This window comes from Saimiri boliviensis, chromosome 17 (assembly GCF_048565385.1).
Source record: "Saimiri boliviensis isolate mSaiBol1 chromosome 17, mSaiBol1.pri, whole genome shotgun sequence".
Classification (NCBI taxonomy): Eukaryota; Metazoa; Chordata; class Mammalia; order Primates; family Cebidae; genus Saimiri; species Saimiri boliviensis.
The window spans coordinates 71,014,867-71,029,130 of record NC_133465.1 but is presented as its reverse complement, the minus strand read 5'-3'; the positions used below and the strand labels follow the sequence as shown (position 1 = coordinate 71,029,130).

At 46.0% G+C, this 14,264-nt stretch overlaps 1 protein-coding gene and 1 non-coding gene across 5 annotated transcripts in view; one reads left to right on the top strand and one right to left on the bottom strand.

Annotated features, from left to right (window-relative positions):
- Positions 1 to 14,264, top strand: part of NPLOC4 (NPL4 homolog, ubiquitin recognition factor) — a 77,170-nt gene that overhangs the window by 19,514 nt on the left and 43,392 nt on the right. For all 4 annotated transcript variants that reach the window (XM_039476296.2, XM_074389057.1, XM_074389056.1 and 1 more), the window contains 5 exons: positions 1,254 to 1,302; positions 2,400 to 2,494; positions 4,749 to 4,872; positions 7,230 to 7,409; positions 12,477 to 12,563. In XM_039476296.2, the coding sequence (XP_039332230.1) occupies positions 1,254 to 1,302; positions 2,400 to 2,494; positions 4,749 to 4,872; positions 7,230 to 7,409; positions 12,477 to 12,563 (535 nt within the window). The remainder of the gene's footprint in view (positions 1 to 1,253; positions 1,303 to 2,399; positions 2,495 to 4,748; positions 4,873 to 7,229; positions 7,410 to 12,476; positions 12,564 to 14,264) is intronic.
- LOC120366951 (U5 spliceosomal RNA) lies at positions 6,867 to 6,981 on the bottom strand. The gene has a single exon (XR_005581463.1). It is a non-coding gene; the product is annotated as a U5 spliceosomal RNA (small nuclear RNA).

Here is a 14,264-nt window from a genome sequence, read left to right as displayed (position 1 = left end):
GTGTGTGTGAGAATTCTGACCCATCATCAGTTGGAGCCTGCCTATTAGGAAATGCAGAGAGGCGATCTCTGTTCTGAAACATAGAGCTCGCATGCATCTAAGAATTCTGACCCCACTTAGGAAGGGACCTGATTGAGCCCCAGAGGGACTGCCACCTGCGTTCTCACCAACCCACCGCTGCCCTCATAAACTAGCAGATCTCTCCTTCAGGCTGTGCGTGTTGTGCTCCCAAGGTTTCTGTGACTGAAAATATCAGAAACTCATGGGACAAGGTTTTTTTTTGTTGTTCTCTTCCAAAATGCACACGAAGTAGGTATTTTCCAACCTTGGGTAATTTATACGCCACTCTCAGGCCCATGTTCACATGCTAGCTTTGTTATTATTTATTTAACACTTTTATTTAAATTGACTTGGCCAGGTGTGGTGGCTCATACCTGTAATCCCACCTGGATTTGGGAGGGTGATGCAGGTGGGTCACCTGAGGTCGGGAGTTTGAGACCAGTCTGACCAATATGGTGAAACCCCATTGCCACTAAAAACACAAAAATTACCTGGGCGTGGTGGCATACACCTGTAATCCCAGCTACTTGGGAGGCTGAGACAGAAGAATCAATTGAACTCGGGAGGCGGAGGTTGCAGTGAGCCGAGATCGCGCCATTGCACTCCAGCCTGGGTGACAGAGTAAAACTCAAATCTCAAAAAACAAAAACAACTATTTTAGTTATTTATTTGAGAGGCCGCCTTGGCCTCACAAAGTGTTGGGATTAGAGGCATGAGCCACTGCCTTCGGCCAAAAAAACAACTTAAATTGACTTTGAGTTCACTCACTCTTATCTTTCGTTTGTGTCATTTTAAGCAGTCGATGCCCATGAAGTCACAGGTTTGATGTGCGGGTCAGTTTTTTTCTAATTCATATCAAAATAAGTAGTAAATTGCCGGGAGTGGTGGTGCACACCTGGAGTCACAGCTACTTGGGAAGTGGAGGCCGGAGGAGTGCTTGAGCCCAAGAGGTCAAGGCTGCAGTGAGCCAGGACATCACTGCACTTCAGCCTGGGTGACGATTTGAGAGCCTGTCTTTAAACACAACAAAACAATTAAAATATACATGTTCATCCATGTGCCATCTGGAATGTAACTCCACGTGAGCGGGGAAGGAAACAGTCTGTTAATGCAGGACGTGCATGTGGGATGGCAGCAGCGGAACACAGACGTCCTCACCGCTCTGCCTTTCTTCTGTCTTGTGCTCTCCTCAGATGCCGCCATGGCCCTTTGGGGAAATGTGTGCACTGCGTCCCTCTAGAGGTGAGAGTCTCCGTGGAGTAAGTTCTGGCCGGCGTGTGGGCTGCGGGTGGACAGCTGTCTAAGTACTTTCCCTGAGTCCATGCACTTGGTTGTCCTGGTTCAAAGAACTTACGTATTTATTGCCCTGGGCCTCATAGTTCCTCTAGTGCAGGCTGCACACAGGATGAGCCTTTATTTATGGTAGTGACCTTCTCTCTGGATTATGAATGGCTGAAGCATTTGTGTGGCTGTGATGAAGGGGCAGCATTTACAGCAGGCTCCCTGGACAATCCTTTTCACATCTGACACAAAGCTGAGCCTGTTGGCTTCCGTGCTTATCATTGTTGTGATTTACTTTGCCTTGAATTTCTCATTTCTTCTACTGGTTTGTCCTGGTGAGATTGAGAGTTGCCATAATAATGCTGACTGGAACTGTTAATGCTGGATTTACAGCAGCAAGGCCAACCTGATTTTCTTCCTGAGGCATCTCTTGCCTCATCTTTTGGCATTTCTTTTTGCAAAATTTTTGTGAAACTCATTTGACTTAGAACGTTTTGGGGTTAATAGGGATTCATTTCAATCTTTAAAAGATAATTGCCACACAAAGAAAGACTTGCCTCTGGTTATGTGCAGTGGTTCATGCCTGTAGTCCCAACACTTAGGAGGCCAAGGCGAGAGGATTGCTTGAGCCTAGGAGTTCAAGGAACTCAGGAGTTGTTTAGCCTAGGCAACTGGTTTTTTGTATACCCTGTCTCCTCTACAAAAATTTTAAAACATTAGCTGGGTGTGGTGCCTCATGCCTATAGTCCCAGCTACTTTGGAGGCTGAGCCAAGATAATCACTTGAGGCTGGGAGGTTGAGGCTGCAGTGAGCTCTGATTGCTCCACTGCACTCTAGCCTGGGCAACAGAGTGAGCCCCATCTCTAAAAAATGAAATTAACTAAGAAAAAAGAAAAGCGTTCTGACCTAGAGTGTTAAGGGAGACCCCAGTACCTGCTTTTGCTGTGGGCCTTGACGTGCCGGGGCTGTGCTGCCTGGCCTCCCTGCACAGCAGAGGCTCTGTGCCTGCAGCGCCTGGCAGGTGTGGGACTGCACTCGCTTACTCTGTGTTTCGGCAGCCGTTCGATGAGGACTATCTAAACCATCTCGAGCCTCCCGTGAAGCACATGTCCTTCCATGCCTACATCCGGAAGCTGACTGGAGGGGCTGACAAGTAAGCAACTTGTGATAACCTGGTTGTGTGTAAATCCTTTTTTGTGTGTCTGGCAGTTGTTGCTTATAGCCACTGAACGTGTGAATGAGAGAAGTAAAGATGAGAAGGGGCCACACGCCTTTGAATTTGTGAATGTTACCCTGGTTCTATTTTTATTTATTTATTTTTTATGTACATACGTATGTTTTTAAGAAATGGGCTCACTGTGTTGCCCAGGCTGATCTTGAACTCCTTGGCTCAAGTGATTCTCCTGCCTTGGTTTCACAAAGTGCTGGATTACAGGCCTGAGCCACCTTACCTGGCCGACCTGGTTCTAGAAGTGAGCTAGCTAGGCAGCGATTGCAGGCACCTGCCTGCAGGTCCACAGTGACGTGTTGGACAGAGGCTGTCCCCTTGCACGCTGCCCCGGGCGGTTAGCATCTGTGATGGTGGCCTTCTGTGTCTGCAGTTTGAGCTCATTCTCTGCTTTTCAGAGAAACAACTACCCTGTGAAAATCTCAGCTCCCCCATTTTAGCCCCTGCCAACCCTTTCCCTAGAGTCTGGCCTCTGAGTCAGCCTGCTTTCAGCCACAGCAGAGGCTGCAGCCACTCGTCCTCATGGTATCACAGTAGTTGCCCACAGGCTCAGCCAGGTGGGCACAGGTGGTAACAGTGACCAGAAAGGGGTGAACTGAGCATTTTGATTTCGTTTAAGCCATGCCAAGCACTTGCCTGTACGACCTTCTCCTGTTGGCTGTCCATATACCCTACCAGAAAGTAACAGGCTTCAGCTATTATTTTATAATTCTTGTCAGTGTGACAAGAGGAGATGGTGGCTGAACTGAAGTCAGCAACATTTTGTGAAGAATGTCATATTCGCCTGATTGTAGCTTTACTCTTGACAGCCTGCTGACATCCTAAAATGACTTTTTAAAAATGTTAGACCAGGAGAAAAAACCTAGAAATCCACTCTTGCTTGTCAGTGGGAAAGCCATGGAACTCTCTGGACTGTGGAGTGGGTGCGGATTGATTGTAGTGAAAGCAACTTGGTTAGCCTTTTGTCAGTCCAGGTCAGGGAACACAGTCTCTAGTGGGGGTGTGTCTATGGCCACCGTTAACTTGCAGATTCGGCAATGAGTCATTGCTTCCTAGATGCTGTGACTCCAAAAATGGTTGACCACAAAAAATGATAAGTATGTGACGACTTAATGCATATGTTAGTTAGCTCAGTGTAGCCATTCCACAGTGTGGACATGTTTCAGAATATCATTTTGTACACTGTAAGTATATATATATATATTTTGAGATGGAGTTTCGCTCGTTACCCAGGCTGCAGTGCAATGCCGTGATCTTGGCTCACCGCAACCTCCATCTCCTGGGTTCAAGCAATTCTCCTGCCTCAGCCTCCCGAGTAGCTGGGACTACAGGCGTGCGCCACCATGCCCAGCTAATTTTTTTTTGTATTTTTTTTTTTTTAAGTAGAGATGGGGTTTCACCATGTTGACCAAGATGGTCTCGATCTCTTGACCTCGTGATCCACCCGTCTCGGCCTCCCAAAGTGCTGGGATTATAGGCATGAGCCACCGCGCCTGGCCAAGTATATAACTTTTATTTGAGAAACAAAACCTCAAGTCCACCTTAAAGATAGAGGTTTTTTTTTGTTTGTTTGTTTGGTTTTTTTTTTTTTTTTTTTTTTTTGGTCAATTATATTTCAGTGAAGCTGGAAAGAAAGTTCAGAGGTAGGATCCAGGACTTTCTCATTGACAATCTTCAACAGTAGTTTCTATTTTCGCCTAAAGCAGAGTGAAGCTGCCTTAATTATATATCCGAATCAGATTTTTCCCATGAATAAGAATTTTTTTACAAATACCTAAGTACTGGACTAATACCAAAGTTTCTGATAACTTACATACGAGCCTCATGTCCTCTCAGTGGCATAGGTGAGATCAATAGATACTCTGCAATATTCTTGCGAAGTTTCGTGGATGCTAGTGATAGATGGTAAAAACAACAATACCACAGTTTGGTAGGAAAATAGTTGCTTGTTTCTGTGTAGTTTAAGTATGTGGGACAGAAGCTAGAAATTTGAATGTGCTGGAACTACAGGTGGAGCTTCCGGTAGAATTATTTTTAGCACGTCTTCTTTGTGGCCTGCCACATGGTTAGCTCCTGAGAGGCTGCTGAGGAGGTGTACGATATTTACCTGTCATTTCCAGCCTCTTGCTCACCTTTTCACCAATGCAATGTTTAATTACATTGCTTCTCTTCTCTTTAGGGGAAAATTTGTTGCCCTGGAGAACATCAGCTGCAAGATTAAGTCGGGGTGTGAGGGGCACCTCCCGTGGCCGAACGGCATCTGCACCAAGTGCCAGCCGAGCGCCATCACGCTCAACAGACAGGTGAGATCTTCCCTGCCTGTCTGGATTTGTTTTCATGGCTGAGAAATGGGTATTTCCAGAAGAGCCCCTTGGAGTGGAATGCCACTGTTACAGGGTATTATGTGTGGTGGTTTTCAGTGTGTTGGATGAATTGAATGACCCTTTTGTGGAAGTGGTACGCGGAAGATGTCATTTTTAAGACTGCTTGCTCCTGGAGGTGTGGAGTGCAAGCCCTCCATTCTCTGTTTTGCTGGCTCATGTGGAGGCAGAATGTTCCTGGTGATTATTTAACATCCTCAGTGGTTGTGAGGAAACTGGCTCTGAAGGTTGGTAAAGGGGCTCTCCTTGGACCAGCTGAGAGCACCTGTCCAGGTTGGCTTAAGGATAAAACGTGGCTCAGGAAGAAGGGGCTGATCCAGCCTTTCTGGAGTTCTGCTCGCCTTGTTCTGCCTCTGAGAGTGGCCTGCCTCGCCTTGCCGCTGCCTCTGTGCCCTTAGAGAAAGTGGCTCTTTAGAGAGAATTCCATGGCCTCCCTGAGTTTTTTGGAAACCTCCCTTTCTCCATTCCTTTTTTTCTTTTTTTTTTGAGACGGAGTTTCTCTCTTGTTACCCAGGCTGGAGTGCAATGGCGCGATCTCGGCTCACCGCAACCTCCGCCTCCTGGGTTCAGGCAATTCTCCTGCCTCAGCCTCCTGACTAGCTGGGATTACAGGCACGCGCCACCATGCCCAGCTAATGTTTTGTATTTTTAGTAGAGACGGGGTTTCACCATGTTGACCAGGATGGTCTCGATCTCTCGACCTCGTGATCCACCCACCTCGGCCTCCCAAAGTGCTGGGATTACAGGCTTGAGCCACCGCACCCGGCTCATTCCTTTTTTTCTTCTTGAAAACTACTTTATTTTGGCTGAGCATTTTGGCTCACCTGTAATCCCAGCACTTTGGGAGGCTGAGGCAGGCAGATCACTTGAGGTCAGGAGTTCGAGACCAGCCTGGCTAATATGGTGAAACCCCACCTCCACTAAAAATACAAAAATCAGCTGGGTGTGGTGGTGGGCACCTGTGGTCCCATTGTTCAAGAGGCTAAGGCAGGAGAATCACTTGAACCTGGGAGGCAGAGGTTGCAGTGAGCCCAGATCACACCATTGCACTTTAGCCTGGGTGACAGAGTGAGACTTCATCTAAAAAAAAAAAAGGAAAACTAGTTTGTTTTTTGCCCTCGAGACTGTGAAAACCTGTATTTTAGCTTAAATCACAGTGGAATTATTTTGAATTTGTTGATAGGTGAAATCTATCCCCACCCTCCCGTATCCCCGCCCTGCTTCTTGGAGTCTGAAGTGGTCTAAAGGACAGAGCTTTTTTTGAGACAGATTCTCACTTTGTACCCAGGCTGGATTGCAGTGGTGCAGTCTAAGCTCAGTGCAACCTTAGCCTCCCAGGTTCAAGCGATTCTCCTGCCTCAGACTCCTGAATAGCTTGGATTACAGGCATGAGCCATCATGCCTGGCTAATTTTTGTATTCTTAGTAGAGACAGGGTTTCACCATGTTGACCAGGCTGGTCTCGAACTTCTGGCTCAAGACATCTGCCAGCCTCAGCCTCCCAGAGTGGTGGGTTTACAGGTGTGAGCCAGTGTGCCTGTTTTTTTTTTCTTAAGTAATGTTTATTGGCCGGGCGCGGTGGCTCATGTCTGTAAACCCAGCACTTTGGGAGGCCGAGGCACGAGGATCACCTGAAGTCAGGAGTTTGAGACCAGCCTGGCCAATATGGAGAAACCCCAGTCTCTACTAAAAATACAAAAAATTAGCCAGGCATGGTGGCAGGTGCCTTTAATTCCAGCTACTGGGGAGGCTGAGGAAGGAGAATCACTTGAACCCAGTAGGCAGAGTTTGCAGTGAGCTAACGCCACTGGACTCCAGTCTGGGTGACAGAGTGAGACTCTGTCTCAAAAAAAAAAAAAGAATGTTTATTGCTTTTATTTTTTGAATAGAATAGCAGATTTTTTTTTTTTTTTTTTTAGCCTGCCAAGCAGGACATCAAAAAATTCAGTTATAAACTCATAATTGTTCCTCTCCATGGAAATCTTTAGTAAAAGGCAAAAGATGAATGCATTATGAAAAGAAACCAGAGCATGATTATTATTTTTTAAGATACACTGGTCTCACTCTGTTGCCCAGGCTGAAATTGAACTCCCAGGGTTAAGCAATCCTCCAGCCTCGGCCTCCTAAGTATCTGGGACCACAGGCATGCACCACCACACCCTCTTGGTTTGTTTTTTAAATAACTAGGTAAAAGATGATTACAAATGGTATGTGCTAGAAAAATAAGTGATTTATTTTTGATGGCATATTTTCATCAGCCCACTCTTGTTAACTCTACAGAAGTACAGGCATGTGGACAATATCATGTTTGAGAATCACACTGTCGCTGACCGCTTTCTTGACTTCTGGAGAAAGACAGGGAACCAGCATTTCGGGTACTTATATGGACGGTACACGGAGCACAAAGACATTCCCCTCGGCATCAGGGCTGAAGTGGCTGCGATTTATGAGCCCCCGCAGGTAAACGTGACGGGACCCAAGTTCATGGGTGTCCGAGTTTCTGTGTTTGGAGGCCGTGGGGGATGCCCTTTTGGATCAGGCCTCACCCCGTTTGCTGTCATTTGTGCCCGCTCTGTCACACACCAGTGCATGTGCACAACGTTTTCTGAATTATTGAAGAGTGAAATCATGGGCCCTAAAAACTTCATTGTATGTTACTAAGGATAAGGATATTTTCTTACTCAACCAGTACAAGTACCAATATTGATCCCGTGTTTTCATTTCGTCTGCTGTCTGTGTCCAGGTGCTCAGTCCTCCTTGTGTCATTCTGTCTCTTCCACTGTGCAGCAGTCACTGTCTTAGGGGCGATGGAGAGGGCCACAGACGCATGACAGCACCAGTCACCAGAGTGTCACCAGAATAACAAAAACTGCCACCAAAATAGGACTGAAAACAATTTAAGATTTGTTTGGAGGGAAGAGAAGGGTTCTGAGGGTGTGTCCCATAGGTTGTGTGCACTGCTGGTCACTGTGTCGGAAGTCATTTTCTGAGGGTGTGTCCCGTAGGGTATGTGCAGAGCTAGTCACTGTTGGAAGTCATTGGAAGGCCCTCTGGCTATGATTATGCCACCAACCAGTCACACGTTGTATTTCCAGTTTTTAGGAATTGGGCTATGTGTGGGTTTTTATTTTTATTTTTTTATTTTTTATTTTTTTTAGACATAGAGTCTCACTCCGTCACCAGGCTCCAGGCTGGAATGCAGAGGTGCAGCCTTGGCTCACTGCAACCTCCGCCTCCCGGGTTTAAGCAATTCTCCTGCCTCAGCCTCCTGAGTAGCTGGGACTACAGGCACGCGCCACCATGCCCAGCTAATTTTTTTGTATTTTTAGTAGAGACAGGGTTTCACCATGTTAGCCGGGATGGTCTCGATCTCTTGACCTCGTGATCCACCTGCCTTGGACTCCCAAAGTGCTGGGATTACAGGCATGAGCCACCATGCCTGGCTGTGTGTGTATATTTATATAAATTTTAATTTGTTTTGTAATTATGTATAATATTTAGTGTATTTTACATACATTTTATTGCAAAAGTTAAAACAGATATTCAATGCTAATGATGTGCAAGCTGAACTATTTACAGAGAAGTGCACTTATGTCTAATTTACTTGAAATCCAGTAGAAAAATAAAGTAGACTGATGAGTGACTAGAGAGACAGATAGTGCATACTACATGCTCATGCTGAGTCTAGTGGTGGGTAGGTGAGTATTCATTGTAAAATTCTTTAAATTAGCTGTATGCTAGGAAGTTTTAATTTTCATTTATTTTTTTTTAGAGATGAGTCTTGCACTGTTGCCCAGACTGGAATGCAGTTGTTCAGTTATAGCTTACTGCAGTGTTGACCTCCTGGGCTCAAGCAATCCTCCTGCCTCAGCCTTCTGAGTAGCTGGGACTACAATTGCATGCCACCATGCCAAGCTAATTTTAAAATTTTTGGTAGCATCAAGGTCTCGCTGTATTGCCCAGGTTGGTCTTGAACTACTAGCCTCAAGTGATCCTCACATCTTGGCCTCCCAAAGTGTTGGGATTACAGGTATGAGCCACTGTGCCCAGCCAGAAATATTTTTAAAAGTTGGAAAAGAAAAAAAATGTGCACAGTTCCAGTCATATTTACAAACAAGGTATATTCATTTCACTTTACCCTGCTTTCCTTTATGCGTAGCTCCCACAATTTAAAACTTTCTTTTTGAGACAGCGTCTCAGTCTGTTGCCTAGGCTGAAGTACGTATGCCATCATGGCTTACGTATGCCAGCCTCAATTGCAGCCTTCCTGGGCTCAAGCAATCCTCCTGCCTCGGCCTCCCAAGTATCTGGGACTACAGGCATGCACCACCATGCCTGACATACATACATACATACATACATACATACGTGTGTGTGTGTGTGTGTGTGTGTGTGTGTGTGTATTTTTTTTTTCCCTGGAGACACGTCTCGCCATGTTGCCCTGGTTGGTCTGGAACTCCTGGGCTCACACAGTCCACTCACTTCAGCCTCCCAAAGTTCTGGGATTATAAGCATGAGCCACCATGTGCAGCCTAAAAATTTTTTGGTTGGACTTTGTGAAGTTTGACTTTATTTATTCGTTTGTTTGTTTGTTTTTGAGATGGAGTCTCACTCTTTGACCCAGGCTGGAGTGCAGTGGTGTGATCTTGGCTCACTGAAACCTCCACCTCCTGCTTCAAGCAGTTCTCCTGCCTCAGCCTCCTGAATAGCTGGGATTACAGGCACGTGCCACCATGCTGGCTGATTTTTGTGTTTTTAGTAGAGATTAGGTTTCACTATGTTGGCCAGGCTGGTCTTGAACTCAACCTCGCGATCTGCCCGCCTTGGCCTCCCAAAGTACTAGAATTACCAGCATAAGCCATTGTGCCTGGCAAAAGTTTGCTGTTTTTTCCAAACAGGGTCTCACTCCTGAGCTCCAGTGATTTTCTCTCCTCTGGCTCCCAAGTAGTTGAGACTACAGGTGTATATGACACTGAGCCTAGCTAGTTTTGTTTTGCGTGTGTGTGTTTAACATTTTTAATGTAAGCACATACACACATGCATGCATACACATTCATACTATCTCCCTTCTTTTGTTTCTTTTTGCATGTACTGTATTATGCACACTTTTCCCACCTAATGCTGTCTTGTAGAGATCATTTGATGGCTTGCTTCCTATTTAGGTAACCTGACTGAGAGGCCGGCTGGGGTGCCCTGTAGCTGCTTTCAGAGTTTGCTAATCAGAGTTTGAAACTGCAGGCTGTGCTGGGTGATAGCTGGTATACAGGCTTGCTTGTGGCCCCTGGTCAGATGTGTATCTTTCTTGGCTATATTTATATGGATTTTCAGTGACATTTTGGTATCTTTGCATAGCAATAGATGTAGTGTTTCTTAGGGGTTTTGCCATGGTTCCTTTAAAAACAGACACTAGGTGGCAGTAGAGACCCCACCGGCGAAGTCTCAACCCTTAGGTCACTCTGTACTGTGCTCAGGATGCTGCTTTTTGAAACACAAAGTATTCAATTTTTTTTTTTTTTTTTTTTTTTTTGAGACGGAGTTTCGCTCTTGTTACCCAGGCTGGAGTGCAATGGCGCGATCTCAGCTCACCGCAACCTCCGCCTCCTGGGTTCAGGCAATTCTCCTGCCTCAGCCTCCTGAGTAGCTGGGATTACAGGCACGCGCCACCATGCCCAGCTAATTTTTTGTATTTTTAGTAGAGACGGGGTTTCACTATGTTGACCGGGATGGTGTCGATCTCTTGATCTCGTGATCCACCCGTCTTGGCCTCCCAAAGTGCTAGGATTACAGGCTTGAGCCACCGCACCCGGCCTCAAATTTAGTTTTTTAAGGGGTCTCTTTCATGGGGAGTTCAACAGTTCTATTAAAACTGTAAGTGAGGCCAGGTGTGGTGGCTCACACCTGTAATCCCAGCACTTTGTCGGGGGGCGGGGCAGATCACTTGAGGCCAGGAGTTTAAGACCATTCTGGCCAACACAGCAAAACCCCATTTCTACTAAAAATACAAAAAAAAAAAAAAAAAAAATTGCTGGGTGGAGGCAGCAGTGAGCCAAGATTGCACCACTGCACTCCTGCCTGGGCAACAGAGTAAGACTGTCTCAAAAAAATAAATAAAATAAAAATATAATTGAAAAAAATTTGAGCAGAAACCTAGCATCCAGAGCACTGACAGCACTGTCAGAGCTCCCAGCTTAAGAGTCCTGAAGGTCGAAGCACTTGACCTGTAATAACCTCTAGCTCAGTAGAAGTTGGAGCTTATGCTGCCACGTCATGAAACAACTCCTTTTCCTTAGATTTTCTCAGTTTTTGATTTGACCTGTGTTCTGGAGGTATTGATGACCTCCATATGGGTAATACTCAGCAAATGTAAAGTTCTTTGTGGTTTTGCCAGATTTTGACTAATTTACAAGGCTATGCCCAGTTACTATAACTCAATTTGGGATGACCTTGACTTTTCCTTTTCTTATGGCTGGGGTTTCTGCATCGAATGATACCTATTAAAAAAATGACCCTCAAGCTGCATTTCAGTGAGCGTTGATGATTTTGGTAAGCTTGCTCCACGCTGGGAAGTGACGTGCTGTGTAGGTTTCGGGTGCGTGGGAGCCAGTTGAAGCCACAGCTTATCAACTGCCCTGGCCCAGGTGTAAGCAGGTCATTGATTTTTGAATGCCTTTTCCCTTCCTTAGGGTTTGTGAGCTCATCACTTTCTGTGGAGTTCATAGTGTCTCTCCACCTCAGTGTCTTAGCTGTGAAGCCAAGCACTGTCTCTGCAGGAGTGGCACACAGATTTTCCAAGGCTGTTCTGGGAACAGATGTTACCTTAGAGTTTCATTCTTGCCTAATTTAGCCACACCTGTTTGGAGTGAAGCTACTTATCCAAGGACGTTTGGAAACAACTTCATTTCCTGATGAAGGAACTTTTAAAACAGGCAAAGTGTAGACCTTCCCTTAGTCCTGAGCACTCCTGGTACAGCGCTGAGCAGCACACATCAGCTGGGCCCTGCATGCCACATGTTTGCCAGTCCTGGTTAAAGGGGCAGCGCAACCCAAGAGGGAGAGAAGCCATGAGGAGTGTCGTAGGTTTTTTTTTTTTTTGAGACAGAGTCTCGCTCTGTCTCCAGACGCCGGGCTGGAGTGCAGTGGCACAATCTCGTCTCACTGCAGCCTCCATCTCCCAGGCTCAAGCGATTCTCCTGCCTCAGCCTCCTGAGTAGGTGGGACTACAGGCATGTGCCACTATGTCCGGCTAATTTTTTGTATTTTTAGTAGAGACAGGGTTTCACTGTGTTGGTCAGGCTGATCTTGAACTCCTGACCTCATCATCCATCCGCCTTGTCCCCCAAAGTGCTGGGATTATAGGCGTGAGCCATCGCACTCAGCTTGCATGTGCTGTATCTGGCCATAGTTTTCCTTTCTGGCAAGGAGTCCCCCAACACTCCTTATGACCTGGAACTGGAAGCAGGAGGGCTTGGGGTGCTGCTTCCTGAGTCCTCTGCTCTAAGTCCATCTTCTCCCTTTGATTCCCTGCAGATTGGTACTCAGAACAGCTTGGAGCTTCTTGAGGATCCGAAAGCTGAAGTGGTCGATGAAATTGCTGCCAAACTTGGCCTGCGGAAGGTACTGAGGCATCTGACAGCCAGGCGGTGGGGGGTGGCCGGGCTCTGTTGGGCATCCAGGCAGTGGGGAGTTGGGGGAGCGGCCAGGCTGTGTTGGGGAGTTGACTCTCCCCAGCTACACAAGATTACACGCAGGCTCCATACGTTTTGAAACTTCACTTGTGCTTATTGTGCACCAATAACTTTTATGTTCCTCTGACTTAAAGTAAAATGAGAACATTTCCTTGAGCATATAAAAGAAGATTCCAGTACAGATCTGGCTACTATATTTCAGCCTTCCATCCACATGTCTTGATGCCTGTTTCAAGTGGGAAACAGAAGCAGGAGTGAGACCCCACCTGCCCCCCTGCTGGTTCTCTGTGCCTGTGTGTCCATGTGGCCTGAGCTCTCCCTTCATGTGGCTTAGGAGCCGTGGACAGTCAAGGCTGGCGTTCCATGATATGCACTTGGAGCTTCTGCCATTCCTTCATCAGTTGTCATTGAGTTTCCTGTGTATAATTTAGGTCTGTGAGCCTAGAATTCTTCCTAGTTCCATGGAAAAGTTAGAAGATGAGAAAAGAATTTCCTTTTTGATTCTATTGATCTGGTTTATCTGATATCATTGACAAAGTTCCCAGTAATGTTAAAGTTAGATTTTTTTTTTTTTTTTTTTTTTGAGACGGAGTTTCGCTCTTATTACCCAGGCTGGAATGCAATGGCGCGATCTCGGCTCACCGCAACCTCTGCCTCCTCAGTTCAGGCAATTCTCCTGCCCCAGCCTCCTGAGTAGCTGGGATTACAGGCACATGCCGCCATGCCCAGCTAATTTTTTGTGTTTTTTTTAGTAGAGATGGGGTTTCACCATGTTGACCAGGATGGTCTCGATCTCTTGACCTCGTGATCCACCCGCCTCGGCCTCCCAAAGTGCTGGGATTACAGGCTTGAGCCACCGCGCCCGGCCTAAAGTTAGATTTTTATAAACTCATGTTGAGCCATGAATTTGGACATATCTTACAAGTTTAATATTAATATGTATGTTTTATTTTTTATTTCCTAATCGACTTAGTGAAATATAATCTCCAGATTATTTCATCTTATTTCTCTACAGATGAAGGGGGTGAGACTGCAGATGTGACTTAAAACCTGGGAGTGTCAGTGAGCAGTCCACCCAGTTTCACTCTCTCATGAAAGAAACATCCTGTTTCTAACAGGGAGTCCACATCTTCATTTAGGGTCATATTTTGGTTCAAATTCTGGAAGTTCTCTTGTTGAAAAGAGAAATTGGTCCAATTTTTTTACCTAATTTGTTATGTAACCTTATAATTCATAAAATCTTGATATTACCTAAATGCTTTTCTCCAAAACAGGAGGTTTTGTTTTGTTTTGTTTTGTTTTGTTTTGTTTTGTTTTTTAGGAGTCTCGCTCTGTCTCCCAGGCTGGAGTGCAGGGGCATCATCTCGGCTTACTATAACCTCCATCTCCTGGGTTCAAGCGATTCTCCTGCCTTAGCCTCCCAAGTAGCTGAGATTACAGGCGCCCACCACCATACCCGGCTAATTTTTGTGTTTTTGGTAGAGATGGGGTTTCGCCGTGTTGGCCAGGCTGGTCTTGAACTCCTGACCTCAGGTGATCCACCTGCCTTGGCTTCCCGAAATACTGGGATTACAGGCATGAGCCACTGTGCTCAGCCCAAAATGTGAGTTTCTAAGACCGTATTTTTCTG